General features: G+C 40.0%; 1 protein-coding gene across 3 annotated transcripts in view; it reads left to right on the forward strand.

Moving 5' to 3' along the window:
- robo3 (roundabout, axon guidance receptor, homolog 3 (Drosophila)) overlaps nucleotides 1–18430 on the forward strand; it is a 213644-nt gene that overhangs the window by 139037 nt on the left and 56177 nt on the right. For all 3 annotated transcript variants that reach the window (XM_055148486.1, XM_055148487.1, XM_055148488.1), the window contains one exon: nucleotides 4906–5111. In XM_055148486.1, coding sequence (XP_055004461.1) covers nucleotides 4906–5111 — 206 coding nt within the window. The remainder of the gene's footprint in view (nucleotides 1–4905; nucleotides 5112–18430) is intronic.

Below are 18430 nucleotides of genomic sequence, written 5' to 3' on the forward strand. Positions count from 1 at the left end.
CAGATAGCTGGAATTGTCTAATATACAGTAACTAGGAAAAGCCAAATTGGAAAAGTTTAAATTCTCGGTTTGGTCTTTTTTTCTGATCTTACATTTTGCTTGATAATTCATTTTCTGATCTATATTATAATGTTGTTTCCTCATTACAATCATATTTGGATGTCAGGTGGTGATATAGGAAGGGCTCCACTGTGTTTTTAAACTCCATACACCTTCACTAGAATCATTAGCATTATTTCAGCTCTGAAATTGCCAATCTCTACTGAACAAAACGTAAAAAGTAGCTGAAACCTACTACTATATGACATCACAAGTTAGAACAGAGCGTTTTAAGCTTGGGAGATGTAGACAGACTCAAAAATAGATTTACTCAAACGTGTGAGTGAAACAAACACAACTCCAGGTATGGTTCTTAGGCTATAACAACATTTTACAGGGTAGCCGCGGAGTCTTTAAAAGTCTCAAAATGTTTTAAAATTTCATGTTAAATGTTCCTAAGGTCTTTAAAAAGTCTTAAATCATGTTGTCCAAGTCTTATTTTTTCCACCATGGTCTTAAATTTCATTAGCCTATTTTTTGTATACTCAATCGGGCTGCAGGGCCATGTTAAATGGAGGGGGGAAAAAAACAACAACATCATGAAATCATGTAGCGTGAATGTGCGTCTAATTTGGAGTATTCGCAAACAATACTTTGGTTTTCTAGCGCCGGTGGCAATGAGTAAACAATCAGTAGAGTGGACAAAGATGTAGGTTTAATCCTCAGTGGCTCTTAGATTCTAGATTTAGTACCGGTATTTGTTTGGTCATTATTAGAATTGGATCTGGTGTTTTTCGCCCACATAATGGGTGCAGTGTTGGTCTTAATTTTCATTTAAGTGGTCTCAAAAAGGTCTTGAAAAAGTCTTAAATTCGGGGTACCCTGTTATAACATGACCTAAAGTGTCACATTTATGTAACATCGATGATTAAAGTCTGAACAGAATCTTGCTCTTTAAACATAAATTGCAAATCTAATCATAATCTCAAAACTCTACATTCAAATTCCCCCCAATTTCTTTATATTTATAATTTTTGGCCTCTTTTTTCTTTTATTCATATTCGCTGTGATATGCCAATTTTCATCTACTAGACAGATATCAAGACAACAAATTAAATTATGAGCACAAATTATCTAAAAATTACCGCAGAATAAGCCATACTAACCAAAATAGAAAACAAACCAACAGATAAACAGGACAAACTTACCAAGCAAATTCCCCAAAACTCTCCCCTTGTAAGTACTTTGAATCCACCGCAGTATTGCATAAAGTGCCATTGACTAAGCTAGCACTTATCTTGCACCACAAAAGCTCTCTGATTTATTTGGCTTGTCTAAATTCAGCTCCTTACCCCACACTGGCTGGCAGCAGTTTACACATACTGTTTATATTCTGAGACATACAGACATGCGCCAACGCCATAAAAGTCCAGGCATCCTCGCGCCCGCTGCTCTATAAAGATGTCACGGAGAAGCTAAGGTCAAGGCTGCTCGCAAAGTCCATTTAGTAAATATATAGGATAAGAAGGTAGATTTTTGGTTGTGTTGTTGATTAATCGGTTGATGTTGTCTTAGTTGATTAAAACTTGTGTTAGTATTTTATTTAGATTATAAGGAATTATTTGGGACAACAACAGAAAAGAGGGAGGGAGTTAGCTGAAGATTTAGTATTTTTTGGTATTTATATTTTATTAATCTGTCTACTAGGGATGTAACAATAACCAAATATCGTGATATCGTATCGTCAGAGTTCTCACAATAATATCGTGGACCATCACAATATATCGAATTACAAATCTCTGTTTTAAATTAAGAGTTATGTGCAGCAACAGCTAAAAAAGACACAGGGAACTACATAGACCATGATCCTTTGCTCCATTTCAGTGTAGACTACAAGAAGAAGTTCTAAATCTTAGTTCTTTGGATTAAGTCTTGTCAAGGCATTTTAAGAGGAAAAAGTATCGTATTGTCCGGGCTATTAGGCGCTCTGGATTATAAGGCGTACTGTCATTAAATGGTCGATTTTCTAACTTTTTTCTCAAATAAATCACATTGGACTTTAAATTAAACACGACAGTTGGATGGGTCAGTGGGACTTTGTTTGGCGCGTTCACTGTGACTCTGGGCTTTGTTCAGATGTGGCGTGTAGGGAGGGTGCTGTCTGGGATCGCAGGATTGTCGGCGTGTTCGCAGTGACTCAGTTGTTCAGTTGTGTCTAGAAGTGGCACAATGCACTCGCTTTTTCGGTTCGTTCCTTCGTTCTGTTCCTCGTCGGTGTGGAGTGATGAGTGTGTCTGCGGGTGTGTTTCGCTGCGCTGCAGGTGATGCGGCTTTGTAGTTTACTGAAGTCGTGCTGGGACACCCGAGTGGATTCGTGTATAGGGCGCTCTGCATTGCGAGGCGCGTGGTGGTTTTTTGATGGGGTTAGAGGCTTAAGAGTGCGCCTAATAGTTTTGTTAGTCTCCACAAAATATCGCAATAAATATCGTATTGTGAGGTTCATACCATGACAGTATCGTATTGTGAGACTTGGATATCGTTACACCTCTGCTGTCTACATTTCCAACGCTCAAAATGCTCTGTTCCACCTTGTGATGTCATGTAGTGATACTTTTCAAGTCAACAGCAACCATTTACCTTTACTTTAGTTCAGAGATTGGCAATTCTAGAGCTGAAATCATCCAAATGACTCTAGTGAAGATGTTTGGAGTTTAAAAACACAGTGGAGCTCTTCTTGTATTACCACATGACATCATAAAGTGGACCAGTTTTCAGTCTGAGAGAAGAACTCAGCCTAAATATGCAGGATTTATGTGTTAAACATGTGAAAACTAAACCCAATTCCAGGTATGTTTTTGATGATTAAACATTATAATAACATAGCTCAGCAAATATCTTAACATGAATCCTTTAATCCATTAGCATTTTTTCTATACGGCCCACTGCTTCGAAGCTCGTTTAAATGCCCCCATAACTCATCCTTTCCTTACTGCTGAAATAACTTATTGCAAATCGGCAAAAGCAGGAAAAAATGTGAAAAAACTATGTCATCAATTTGCATTATGAACTGGGGTAGGGCCGCGGAGAGTTGGACTTGGGAGACCCGGGGAGCACATGTCCTTTCTCTCAGTGACATTTTACACTTCATGTACCGAGCATGCTGAGTTTTTCATTTCAAACCGACTAGAAGCGGAGGAGAGGAAACCGGTGACTCTGCTGCGTTGAGTAAAATCCAAAAGAACAGCGTGAAAGATTTTGTTTATTTTTAGTCGTCATTGTCAGAAATGGGAGCCGGAGAGAGCGATGGAAATTGCATGGGGAGTATTGGTTTTTAAAATGTGCGGTGCAGTTGTAATAAGAGCACAGGCAAGGCAAGAGGTACCACTGTGTATTGTCCTATTTTGTGTATTTTGCAAAACAAATGATTTTTAGCACAAATAAAAAAAAATTGCTAACTTTTTAGGAGGAGGATGTATTATTTAAAATGGGACTTTTAATGATGTCATCCTTACTCAGAATTGTATTTCGATAGTCTTGCATTTGAGGAGCCAGTGCTCAGAAAATTTCAGTTTTCACCTATCACCTATCTCCGCCCACTTCTCTGCGCTTAAACCTTTTGGTAGGGGGTTCATTACCTGCTTGTTTCTTTGGATATGCCATTGCTCTGCCTGAAATGTTCAACTGCTCAAAAATACCTAGAAAAACAGGCATTCTGACTGTGAGCGGGGTCGCCTCTTCGCAGATCTGACCTGTAACCTTTCTGGTGGAGGGTCTGCCAAATGCTTTTCTCCATGGAGACGTTATTGCTTTGCCTGGATTGTTCTACAGTATGGTATTAAACATTTCTTTCTTCATGGAGACCAAAGCAAGAGCAAGTTAGAGGTCAGATCTGCGGAGAGGCGACCCCGCTCACAGTCAGAATACCTGAAATGTTCAACAGTATGACATTAAACATTATTAAATTACAGGTTTTACTGCTCAAAAATACAGAGAAAAACACGCGTTCTGACTGTGAGCCGGGTCACCTCTCCACAGATCTGACCTGTAAGTTGCTTTGGTTTGCTTTCCATGAAGATAGAAAGGTTTAATACCATACTGTAGAACAATCCAGACAACGCAATAACATCTCCACGGAGAAAAGCATTTGGCAGACCCTTCTCCAGGAAAGTTAGAGGTCAGATCTGCGGAGAGGCGACCCCACTCACAGTCAGAATGTCTGTTTTTCTAGGTATGTTTGAGCAGTGAAACCTTCTATAATTGAATAAATGTTTAATGCCATACTGTGGAATATATCAGGCAGAGCAATGACATATCCAAAGAAACAAGCAGGTGATGGACCCCCTACCAAAAAGAACAATCCAGACAAAACAATAACGTCTCCGTGGAGAAAAGAATTTGGTGGACCCTTCACCTGAAAAGTTACACAATGCACCTTTTTTTTTTTTTTTTTTTATTCAAACTCATATATGTAACTTTTTCCAAATATAAAATGATCCTGGCCAGAAATTTAGACAAATCTAAGACTTTTGTGTATTGAAGATTTGAGATTTATACACATTTAAGATGGCTTTAATTGGAACAGTAAAAACTATGGCCAAGCAGAAAGTATTCAAAAAGTTCATTAAGCCCTCTTATATACATAATAATAAATAATAAATAAAATAATAAGTCTTTATCCATGAAAAGTAGCGCTGATTGGCCAGGGCATTTAGATTCAAGCTATGAATGTTTAACAGTATAACAAGGCTGTATTACTAAGCTGTTGTTATTAAAAACCTAAACTAAGTCCATCTAACAATAAAACGTAACATATTTGTAATTTCTGATGTAACAAAATATCAAATTTTTTATCTTTTTGTCTCACAGCGCCGTCCGATCGAGTCCCGCCCATAATTCGCCAGGGCCCAGCCAATCACACGCTGGCACCGGGCTCCACTGCTCAGCTGCACTGCCACATCATGGGCAACCCCTTACCCAGCATCCAATGGGAGAAGGACGGTCAGCGTATCCTTGGAAACGATGGGCGCATCAGCCTCATGGAAAACGGAACCTTCCAGATCACCAACCTCCAGGTATGTGGATGAAAAAGATGCATTTTCTTTGTAGTTTTGAAGCATATAATGCGATTTTTCCATATCCAAAATGTAACAGGAGTAGTGCAATTGTTCATTCACACATATTTTAGTTATAAAAAGGTAAGGTATTCTCATTCAACAAAATTACTTACTACGTAGCAATGCCGTCAATCAAACTGGACCTCGGGTAAAAGAAGGTACCTTATTTGTCTGTTATTTAAGTTCATATCTTGATTAAGGGACAAAATGGCAAAATAACTACGCCAGGATCATGTAGAGTGGGTTAATGCAAACATTTTAAGGCCAAAATGACAAGGTTCACAGCACCAGTTACAGCGAGAGTGGTGACAGTTTTTCAATGTGAAGTCAGTTGAGCCAGACTTTGGAAAGCAACAGCTTGCTGGTTAGCTATGTGAAATTATATACGTATTGTCTCACCCTCCCCTCGTCCTCGCTTCATCCTCCCTTTGCCCTCCCTTCACCCTTTCCCTCGCCCTTGCCTTCCCCTCATCCTTGCCTTCCCTTTGCCTGCCCCTCACCTTTCCCTCGCCTTTCCCGCGCCCACGCCCTCCCTTCGCCCTCCCTTCGCCCTCCCTTGACCTTCCCTTGACCTTCCCTTGCCTCGCCTTCGCCCTCCCTTCGCTCTTCCCTTACCTCACCTTTGCCCTCCCTTCGCCCTCCCATTGCCCTCCCTTTGCCCTCCCTTAGCCCTCCCCTTGCCTCGCCTTTGCCCTCCCTTCACTCTCTCCTTGCCTCGCCTTCGTTCTCCCTTCGCCCTCCCTTCGCCCTCCCTTTGCTCTCCCGTCGCTCTCCCTTCGCCCCTCATCCTTCCTATGATCTTAACCAGCGAGCTCACATACATTTTCAGTTCACACACATTGTCTCCATGGAGATGTTATTGATTTGGGTGAAAAGTTCCACAGTAGGGTATTACTGAAAGGCTATCTCGCATACAGTAAGAATGCTTAATTGTTTTAGGTGATTTCTAGCTATAAAAACACATTTGAAATCCAAAATAGACAAGTTTAATACCCTTCAGTGGAACATTCCAGGTAAAGTTACCAAATATGTTACACAACGTACCTTTAAAACTAGAATGTACAGAGCTATTTCAACACTCAGACATTAATCCGAGCGTTCTTTGTGAAGTGAGAGTCCTGGTTTAGCGCACGTACATTTGCACAGAAAGCCATTGCAAAGGTGTCCAACTCTATATTAAAATCTTGAATAATACTTTAGCTTTAATGAAAAACTTTGCGTAATTGCTTTCCTCTCCCCGATGGCCTCCCGCTTCGAGTCTCTGCATGTTTATTCCCACTCTACGACTCCGTTCCATCAAACCCGCAAATTTATTAAAATGTATTCGCACTGGTAGGTATTAGTATTTGCACATGAAACAAAACAAAACATATTTAACGATAAAATTTTAATTACCACCAGAGAATGAGGCACTTATGAGAGGACATTTGAACCGAGAGTCAAATGGTGCAGTTTTATGAGTGAAGAGGGGGGTGCAACACGGCGATGCTAGCGCGAACCGCATTGGCGAGACGGTAGCTACATGCTAATGAGGAACCCGAGCTATTAGCAGTCGTTAGCGTCGTCTTGGTCCATGCTAATCCAATCTATTTCAGCCAAAGACCCCCCCCAACAGACCCCTCCATCTGGGTACAAAGCAGCACCTGGGGTCAACGCCGCATAAGGGAGGCCGCGCATTAATTGATTGTGGGTTCTCAATGATTAACGATCACTGAGACTTGTAATTAAATTCGCGATACATCAGCGCGAGTGAGAATGGGACTGTGCCAAATGGAGATGGAAGAGAGAGGAGAAGACAATCCAGAAAAGATGTGAGTAGGGAATATAAGAGAGGTGCAAAATTGAAGATTGACAATGTGAAAGAACAAAGGTAAAACATGAAAAAAACGAACTAGTTCATTTTACGTGTTGTACAGTGGTCCAAAGTTGTTATACACTTACCTTATGTACTTCTAGATAGGGATGGGCATGCTTAATCTACTAACTTATAATTAATCATTAAGAATTTTGTCGATTACATTAATTTTTAATTGACCACCCGAATGTAGGTTGCTGTGCGTAAGGAGACAAGGCTGCGTCTGACAGCGCAAACACTGGAGTTGTGGCCTCACAGTTCCACGTTTGGGCTCTGGCAGCTCCTAGGAGACACTGTACCACTCACTGAGTGTGTTTACATGCACATCAGTGTCCCGGGTATGATCTGTTTTTTTGACTATCCCGGTTTCCTCGTGCATATGTATGCAGTGTCCCGGTTACTGCAACATAAAGTTGAGCATGCATGTGTCCAAAAGACAAACATGAACATTAGCCAAAATAAATAAAGGGACCAACATAAATAAAGTGAGTGAAATGACTGTTAAATAAAGAGCTGCACTAAACCTTCATACATATGATCTCTGAAAACATGAACCATCTCCAACAAGATATACACACAGAACAAACTCATCATCATCATCATCAACATCCCTTTGTCATAGAGAGAAGACTCATATTGCACCGAGTCGTGTCCTTTACTTCAACAGAAGCTGACTGCATCAGCTCACAAGGAAAGAGCCGTTTTTTCATAGTTTATGCAAATGAGCCATGCAGTTTTAAGTTTTGTTTTTTGTAAAATGTAAACAAATGTGTACAAAGCTGCATTAAACACATTATAATGTCAAACAGGCTGATGTGGCTCTATAGTGGTTGTAAAGTTGAGTTTATTTATGCAGGTTAGTAACAGTAATAATAATTATGATAATTTTTATATAAAAACGTTAATGATTAAAATTGATCGTTAAAGAAAGAAAACTTAATCAAATGCCATCCCTACTCTTAGCATCCTAGTTATTCACCACAGAGTTTATAAGTGAACAGTTTATTTGCAAAAACAGATAAGTGCCATTTGAAAAAGTCATCAGAACCTTGCAGTTTACTCTTAGTAGCTATAGGAATATTTTTACAGCAATAAAAATATTATTCCATCTCTTGATAAAATCCACTATACATTATTGTCATTGATAATATCTTTAGAATTCGGAAACAAAAAGAAAAGAAAAAAAAAATGTTTTGGCAATTTTTCAAAACTGAGATATCTGTGATTGCTATTCAGAGGCTAGAGCGGAGTTTTGTTGTCAACAACTAGCAGGCTAACCAAGCACCTCCAGTCCATTGAACAGTAAAATGCTTTATAATTAGACACTGACATTACATAGCAGACTATTTTTATCTGCTTATATAATATGTCTGCACTGGGGCAAGACAAATTCTGCACAAAATAACATACTCAAAGTTTGGATTTTTTTACTTTAACTTTTACAGTAGTATTTTTTATTTTTTGCTGCAGTATCTGTACATTTACATTTACAAAACTGTCTGCCTCCTCCACTTCAGCGTACATGACAATTCTACAGAGACACAGACTTGGAGTTGGTGGTGTTGCTGTCTCCCGTTGTCAGGAGCCGAAGTGAATGTGTAGAGTTGTGTTTTTTGATCCGAAATCGGCACAGTAAACATACACGCCCTCGGAGACAGTGATGCGCTTGATTCTGGCGCTGAGCTCTAAAGGTGAGGTTTGTAAGACTATTTGTAGAGCGTGAACGAACCCTGTATGTGGACAGATATCACACTGAGACTGTCTGCAGAGTCCATCAGAGGAGCCGGGCTTGTACTGTACTGAAGAAGGCAGTGCATAGGCAACACTTTTTTGTGTCTTTGTAGAAATATACTCCTCACAACACATAACAAATTCTATGAGTAGTCATAAAGGTCCTGCTTTATCCATTATATTACAGTTTTTTGCCTAAATTAAAGTGTGGCTATGTAACTCTTCTAGTGGAGGGTACGCCACCTGCTCCTCGCTATGAAGATATTATTGTTTTGCCTGGAATCGTCTAGCCTGATTCATTGGCGGGTTTCACTTTGTGGAAACCGTCTGACCTCACAGTGTTAGAATTCGTTCACTCGACAGTAGGAGGGTACTTTTTTATTTAACCAATTGCTGCTATTTGGTTGTGATGTATGTAATGCGCCACCAATGGGGCTAACTGGTATATTAAGCTTTTCCCAAATCCCGTAGGAAGAAGGACAATAACGTCTTTCCCCTTGATAAAATTCACTAATCGTTCTCTTTGTTCCGGCTTTAAATCCTCAATCTCGGGAATCATTGCCAACACAGAATATATGACTCTTCGCTGATTGGCTGTTGCCCGGACTCGCACTTCTGGGGGTTTTGTGAACCGTCTAGTGTATTGATTCCTCGCCTAGTCGCTGGAGGGAAATGAAATTGAGCGGAGGCACTAGGTGGCGCCAGTCTGGCTAGGAATAGTGCTCAGTATGGATTAAATTTATCTATATCCATTAGGGATGTAACAATAACCAAAATATCGTGATATCCTATTGTCAAAAGTCTCTCAATAATATCGTGGACCATCACAATATATCGAATTACAAGTTGCTCTGCTTAAATTCATCGTTATGGTGCAGAACAGAACGACATCGACCATGATCCTTTGCTCCGTTTTAGTGCAAACTACATGAAGAAATAACACTTCTAAGCACTTTTAAATCTTAGTTGAGAGGAAAAATAGCATATTAATGATTTTGATTCTCCACAAAATATCTCATATCATATCATATCGTGAAAATATCATACCGAGAGATTTGGATATCGTTACATTCCTAATATCCATAGATACAAGCAGGTGACAATACCAGGCAAAGCTACAGGTGTGATCTGTGGAGAGGCGACCCCACTCATAACAAGAATGTGTGTTTATCCATGTATTTTTGAACAATTTTGACTGATTTTGTTATAGAAACACCTAAAATGAAATAAATTATAGCTAGGTTTACTGCCATATGGTGTGAACGTAATAAGCAAAGCAACAATATTTCCATGGCGACAAGCAGAGAGCAGACCATCCACTCCGAAAAGTTACATGATGCAACTTTAACTAAACTTTTGTCCATCTTTGAATTGGTATTTTATGCTGTAAAAGTTAAAGTGGCAAAAATGTTTGTACCCAGTGGAGCCTGACTTAATTTTTGTACTTGTGAATGTTTAAAGCCATGTCAGAAACTAGACAAACCAGAAAATATGTCGAAATGCAATAGCTTTTAGATGACTTTTTCGCTCTTGTGTTCACTTACTCACAATTAGTTCAAACCAGACTCCGCCGTGAACATTCCCTTTAAAATCTGCTGTGCACATTTTCGACCCAGACACCAATCTTTCCATATTAAACCACAAAACATTAGCCCGGGTTTCATCAAATTTGCATGATGAGGGGAAAATGAAAAGTCCGAAACACATTTAACCCTGCAATCATCCGTCTAAATAAGTGGATTTGAGGCGGGCCCCCGGTGCTGGACAGATGGCAGGTTTGTTCCACGGCGCCCTGGCAACGCGGAGATGCCATTACCCGGGAACTGTGCCAAAATCGGGGTAAAATGCGCACCAGCTAGCACCTCTGTCTCTGCCTGGTGCCAAGACATCCTGGACAGACTGTGTGGGTGCGGTAATGGAGGCTACGGTATACGGAGGAGGGAGGGTGGGGTGGGGTGCTGGCTCAACTCTTAGGACATGACATTTGGGAAGCAGAGAGTTTTCGGTTTCATATATTTTTTATGGATGTGAACAGATATAGGACTGTCATTCAGGCCACAAATGTATACGCACATTTTTCATTTTCACACAAACCTTGAGTACATAAACAAGCGTCACGAAGCAGAGGGTTTTAAACAAAGAGAAGGGAAGTTGGGAACGTCGATTTATAGTGAGTGTGGGTTAATTTAGACTTAGACAAACTTTATTGATCCACACGTTTGGATGCACTGGCTCAAACATCACAATATATTAAAAGAAAAAAGAGCAAAAATATAAATGGTAATATACATTCACATTAAGTAGCAAATATAACAAGAGTCTGGTGCCAAATAAGACCTAATAAGTGTATACAAGAAAAAACAAATGGAAATGTGGTAAATATATCTTGGCTATATACTACAGCTTCAAGATAAATCTCAATCAAAACGCAATTACCAAATCATAAAGGTTGCTGTTTTTGTAGTAACAGTTGTAGTTTTTTTAGTAACAAAACTAGTTTCTCCACAAAGAACAAAATATCCTGTCTTATTCTGCATACAAACTGCTAACCCTGTAGTTTTGACTTGTTCTGAAATGTGATTCTTGTTTTCATATTGTGTTCATATTTCGGTGTTTTTGGCAAATCTTCTGGACACGTTTAAAGTCTGAACTTTAAACAGAATTCTGTTATTTAATGGCCTTATTTTACGCTATTTTCTGATCTCAGTTATAATGTTGTTTCTTCATCCAAAACAGATCTGGAGTTGTGTTTTGTTTTGGTTTATTCACAAATGTTTAACACACAAATCCTGCATATTTAGACCAGAGGTGGGGACTTGCAAGTCATGACTTGGACTCGAGTCAGACTTGAGTCACTATTTATAGGACTTGAGACTTCTCTTGATAAAATGGACTAAGATTTGGGACTCGACTTGGACTTGAAGGTCAATGATTTGGGACTTGACTCTGACTTGAGGCCTGTGACTTGAGAAGATTTGAGAAGCACTTTTAAATCTTAATTTGTTTTATTCTGACTGTAATAATTCACAGTAAGATCTTGCCAAGACATTTAAAAAGGTAAAATTTGCATTTCTACAATCTTATATACTCATATATAAATATCCTATGATTTTTTTAAGTACAATTTAGTTCAAAAGTTATATAAATTGCAAAAATCTTTGGTACTTTGGTTTAAGGACTTGAAATGACGACTTGGACTTGACTTGGACTTGACTTGGACTTCTGGGTCAGGGACTCGAGACTTGACTTGGACTTGCCTGTATTTGATTTGAGATTTGACTCAGACTTGAGGTCAAAGACTTGAGAGTTGTTTTTAAACTACACCTTCACTAGAAACATTTGGATAATTTCAGCGCTGGAATTGCCAAACTCCACTGAACAAAAGGTAAAAGTAGCATTTTGAGCTTCGGAGATAGAGACAAATTAATAATAAAGTGTCACTCAAACATGTGTGAATGAAACAAAACACAACTCCAGGTCTGTTTTTGAGAAGGTAACAACATTATAACATGACTTTAACCTCAGAAGAGTCCATTTTGTGTAATATAGAACCTTTAAACATAAATCGCATATCAGGTCTCAATCACAATTACAGATTTTCCCCAAACGGTTCAGCCCCAGTGTGGATGGAGACAGGTTTGAAACTGGGTTAGCGATGACGATAATACGATTTCCTAACTGTACACTCCCAAAGAGGATATGACTTAATTGGGCTGTTCAGTGAAACTTGTAATGATTTGTCCCACCAGTAAATGTCATTTGTAATAGTTTGTTTTAATATAGTAGAAAGGACATTCAGCACAAAGTATGACTCTTATGAGCTTTAAGCCATGTTATAATGTTGTGACCTCATCAAAAACATACCTGAAGTTGTGTTTTGTTTTGTAACTATTATTACGTGTGAAGAATCCCTCAGTCATCCAGGTAGAATCCATGGCGAGGAGAAAAGTTAGTTTGGTTGAAGACATTTCGCAGCACATTCAAGCTGCTTCTTCAGCTCTTTATTATTACCGTATTTTCCGCACTATAGGAAGCGCTCTTAAGCCTCTAACCCCATCAAAAAACGACTGCGCACCCCTCAATCCAGAGCGCCCTATACATGAATCCACTCGGGTGTCCCAGCACGACTTCAGTAAACTACAAAGCCGCACCACCCGCAGCGCACACAAACATGCATGGAGCAGACAGCGACCGCACAACGAAACACACCCACAGACACATTCATCACTCCACAAGGAACGAAACGAAGGAACGAACCGGAAAAAGTGAGTTCAGTGTGCCACTCTGAGCCACAACTGAACAAAGCCGAGAGTCACCGTGAACGCGACAAACAAAGTCCCACTGACCCATCCAACTGTTGTGTTTCATTTAAAGTCCGGTGTGGTTTATTTGTGAAAAAAGTTTGCAAATAGACCATTTAATGTTTATAATCCAGAGCGCCTAATAGTGCGGAAAATACGGTAGTCTGTCTACATCTCCAAATCTCAAAATGCTCTGTTCCACCTTGTGATGTCATGAAGCGGTAGTTTTCAAGTTACCGTTTGTTCAGTAGAGGCTGAAAGTATCCAAATGATTCGAGTGAAGCTGTATGGAGTTTAAAAACACTTCCTGTATTACCGCATGACATCACAAGGTGGATCACAGTGTTTTCTGTTTGATAGAAGAGCCTAAATATGCAGAATTTGTGTGTTAAAAATGTGAGAATGGAACAAAACACAACTCCTGGTATGTCTGTGAGTCTAAAATGAGCCCTTTAATAATAGTCCAGAATTATGACGCACGATTTCTGAAAAGGAAGCAATCCAAAACTCAACTCAACTAAAAAAATAATTTTGTATCTTACACTTACTTCTAATATCACACATCGGCCGGAACTGCCAGATCCGCTGTTTCTGGCTGCTAACTCTTTTAACATGCAGAGGAACATTTCGTTCAAAGATCTTAAAGAAAAGTCTGTTAAGTGCGCTCCTGCATTCAAAAGGCCATAAACGCATTCAAGCTGTGAATAAAGGGAATACTAAACTTCCTCATATTAAAGCATGGAGCTCCTTACCGATGCCCTTTCTCCTGCGCTCTCTCTATCTCCGTCTCTCTTTCTCCTCTATCTGTCTGTCTCTGTGTGTCTCTCTCTCTTCTCTGTCTGTCTTTCCCTCTCTTTTCCCTTTATCCTCTCTTCTGCCCACCTTCTCTGTCTGTTTCTCTCTTTCTCTACCTCTTTCTTCCATCTTCTAACTCTTGCTCTCTTCACCTTTCTCCCTTCTCTTTCCTCTCTTCTGTTCTCTTCCACCTCTTCCCCCTTTTTTCTCTCTTTCTCCCTCCATCCCTCCCTCTCTCTATTTCTGTCTCTTTTCTCCTCTATCTATCTATCTATCTATCTATCTATCTATCCTATCTTATCTATTTCTATCTTCTATCTATCCGTCAGTCTATCTATTGGTCTCTTTCTTTTTCCTCTCTTCCACCTCTTCCACCTCTCTTCACCTCTCTTCTCGCTCTCTCGTCTCTTTCTCTCGCCTTTTTCTTCTCTTCTGTCTTCATTCTCTCTTCCTCCCCTCTTCATCCTCTTCTGTCTCTCTTCCACCTCTTCACCCTCTCTCTATCCCTCTCTTTTTCCTCTGTCTCACTCTCTCTTCCATCTCTTCCCCGTCTCTCTCTTTGTCTCTTTTCCCTCTCTATCTCATTATCTATCTCTCTTCCATGTCTCTCGCTCTCTCCTCTTACCTCTTCTTCCATATCTTCCCCCTTTCCTCTCTTTCTTTTTCCCCTCACCCCTCTATCCTCTCATTCTTTCTCTTCCTCTCTTTTCTTTTCACTGCTCCGTCTCTTCTCTCTTCATTCTCTCTCCTTTCCCTCTCTATCTCTTTCTCCTTCTCCTCTATCTCTCTTTCTCTTCTGTCTCTTCCCCGTCTCTCTCATTATCTCTTTTCCTTCTCTCTCCCTATCCCTCTCTTTTCCCTCTCTATCTCTTTACCTATCTCTCTTCCATGTTTCTCGCTCTCTCCTCTTATTTTCTTCTTCCATACCTTCTCCTTTCTCTCTTCCGTTCTCTCTTCCTCTCAGCCCTCTTTCCTCTCTCTTTCGCTTCCTTTCTTCTTTTCCCTGTTCCGTCTCTTCTCTCTTCATTCTCTCTCTCTCTCTATCCCTCTCTTTTGCCCTATCTCTCTCTCCCTATCTCTCTCTCTTCCACCTCTTCCCCGTCTCTCTCTTTGTCTCGTTTCCTTCTCTCATTTTCTCTCCCTCTATCCCTCTCTCTCTTTCCCCATCTCTCTTCCATGTCTCTCACGCTCTCCTCTCATCCTCTGCTTCCATTCTTCCACCCCCCCACTCTCTCTCTCTCTCTCTTTTGATCCCTCTCCCTCCTCATACCTTTCTTCTCTTCCTCCAGGCCTCATCCATTTTTCTCTTCTCTCTCTTCCCCTCACCCCTCTTTTCTCTTCCTCTCTTCTCTTTTCCTAGTTCTGTCTCTTCTCTCTTCATTCTCTCTTCTTCTCTGTCTCTATCCCTCTTTTTTCCCTCTCTACCTCGTTATCTATCTCTCTTCCATATCTTCTCCCTCTCCTCTTTCTCTCTCACTGTCTCATTTCCCTCTCTATCTTTTCACCTATCTCCCTTCCATGTCTCTCGCTCTCTATATCTCCCCCCACTCCTCTCTCTTTATCTCTCTCTGTCTTTCCTGATCCCTCTCTTCTTCTCTTCCTCCAGCCCTCATCCATTTTTCAGCATCTGTTTCGGTGCAGAGCCCAGAGCTTGTGTCTTGATTAATAGTCAGGTGTCCCGGCTGTTTGCTCCCCCACCCTCGTCCTCTCGCGCCCATTTTTCCCGTCCTCCCCCTCGAAACCACCGCCGCCACCTCCGCCATCTGGGGGACCCCGCGCAGACAGACGCTTCACGGGACGGGCCCGGGTCGCGCCAAGGTCAGCCCCCGATAGGACGAGGCGAGGGGCGGGGGGATGAGCGATGTCACCTGTCGTCCCTGTCACCCCTCGCTCCTGACAGACCACTTAGACCTGAGTGATTTCCTCTGTCGCTGTTTACCAATGGGTCTGTTGTAGCATCAGTTACTGTTCGCTTGTTCAACACTTCAAGCCCCAGTGCATTATGGGTACGCCTGTTCAATGTGACTTAAAGGCACGCTGCGGAACTTTTTCAACGCCCTCGCCCAGTGCGATGCTAGCTGTGGGCACTGCTCTGTCTGAGGCTTTAATCTGAGCTTTGTTTTAACACAATCTGACCTTAAAGAACTAGGAATGTAACGATATCCAAATCTCTCGGCACGATATTATCATGATATACATCTCATTTTACAATATTTATTGCATTATTGTAGATAGGAAACTTTTTTGCTTTTAAAATACCTTGAAAAGATTTTGGTGTGAATTATTTCCATCATAAGCCCAAGAATTCAAGTAAAAAACATATTTCTTCATGTTGTTTGCACTGAAATGAATCATGGGATATGTAGTTCCCTATGTTCATAAGCTGTTGCTACTGTAAAACCATGCATTTAAGCAAAGGAACTTCCATATATTGTGAGACTTTTGACGATACGATATCACGATACTGATAAATGATTTAGGCAATGCATTTTTATACATATATAAAATTTTTGTCATTTTGTGGGAATGAATACCCAGCACATTAATAACAAAATAAACATAAGACATAACAAAATTAAAGACTAGCACACATACACAAAAACAGAATAACAACAAACAACAAAAGAACATTTTCTCTTCCCGTATATCTTTTGTTTTCTGTTTATTAATATATATATTTTTTATTTTATTTTAATGTTCCACAATAGGGGTGTAACGATATCCAAGTCTCACAATACGATATCGTATCGTCACGGTATGATATTTATTGCGATATCATGGTAAACTCAGGAAACGGTGGGGAGGCTCACGATTAAGGATGTAACAATATCCAGATCTCTTGGAATGATATTTTCACGATATACATCTCACTGTACGATATTTATTGCAATAGTTTGTGGAGGTTATAAAATGCCTTGATAAGACTTCATCCAAAAAACGAAGATTTAAAAGCTTAGAACTGTTATTTCTTCTTGTAGTCTACACTGAAATGGAGCAAAGGATCATGGTCTATGTAGTTCCCTCTGTCTTTTTTTTTTTTTTAGCTATTGCTGCACCATAACTCTTAATATAAGTGAAGAGACTTGTAATTCGATATATTGTGATGGTCCACGTTATTATTGTGAGAACTTTGACGATACGATATCACGATAATTCGGTTATTGTTACATCTGTACTAAGTATGTTGTAGGCATTAGTTACTGTTAGACTGCTCTAAACACTGCTGTACAAGGTATACTTAAAGGTACACTGTGTAACTTTTCTAGTAGAGGGTTCAACACTTGCTTGCCTTTATAGAAATATTACTGCGTGATCTTGAATGTTCCGCAATATGGCATTAATTATACCTGCTTTATCTTACATTCTTCGATTAAATGTGATTTTATAGCTCAGAAATACTACAAAAACATGAATTTATGCTATGAGCAGGCTTGCCTCACCACAGAGCTGACCTGTAACTCCTCCTGATGCGTCTCCATGGAACTATGCCATTCTGCGAAACATTTCCGGCAATGCTGTCACGGTCGTGCTTTCATGGTGACGTACCCCCTCCAGAAAAGTGACATACTGTCCGTTAATTGTATCACAGGATAAGTGGTGAATAGGTCATTTGCATGTAAATTGATGAGCTACAACTGAAAATCGTCCAAAACTGGTCCATTCCTCCACACACCTGCGCCGCCAGAGCCCCCACAATGCACCAGGAGGCGGGAGGGTAGCTGCTCGTACGACTCCTCTGCTTGAATTCAGAACGGAGTGAGTCGTGTTGGTGAAAATATAGAGGAATTAATTCAGTTGTTAATACCTGGGGAGAGTGCACAGCGGGCAGGCGGGCTTTATTTTACATTAGTTAAACACGGTATTTAATTAGCATTTTAAAAGGGCCATAGGTAACGTTTGAATCTTAAGAATAAACAAATATCATGGGAGGTGATTTCAAAATAAAGGCTTAATTCGAAACTGTTTACCGTAAATTATTTCTAAACTTTAAAGATGTAATTAAGTCTGTAGGCAGTTACGTAATCAGAGTACAAATTACGAGTAACTGTATTCAGTTACAGTTACTTTTCCAATGAGTGGTAATTGGATTACAGTTACTTTGTTGAAATAAATGGATTACACAGAGGTATTTTCCTGTTTTCGCATTTTGGGCTATATCCCAATATTATTATTATCCTATATATATATTTTTTTTCTTTTCTTCTGTAATTCCACTCATTGCCGGAAACTAAACCAGGTCTAAATCAGGGCTAAACCAGGTCTAAACCAGGACTTAAAACCAGGTCTAAACTAGATCTAAACTAGATCTAAACCAGGTCTAAACCAGGAGTCTAAACCAGGCTAAAACAGTCTAAACTAGTCTAAAACCAGTCTAAACCAGGTCTAAACCAGGTCTAAAAGAGGTCTAAACCAGGACTAAAACCAGTAAACCAGGTCTAAAAGTCTAAAAGAGGTCTAAACCAGGACTAAAACCAGGTCTAAACTAGATCTAAACCAGGTCTAAATCAGGGCTAAACCAGGTCTAAAAGAGGTCTAAACCAGGACTAAAACCAGTCTCTAAACTAGATCTAAACCAGTTCTAAACCAGGACTAAA

Source organism: Boleophthalmus pectinirostris, unplaced genomic scaffold (genome assembly GCF_026225935.1).
Source record: "Boleophthalmus pectinirostris isolate CB_2022bp ecotype Guang Dong unplaced genomic scaffold, ASM2622593v1 HiC_scaffold_12, whole genome shotgun sequence".
Lineage (NCBI taxonomy): Eukaryota > Metazoa > Chordata > Actinopteri > Gobiiformes > Gobiidae > Boleophthalmus > Boleophthalmus pectinirostris.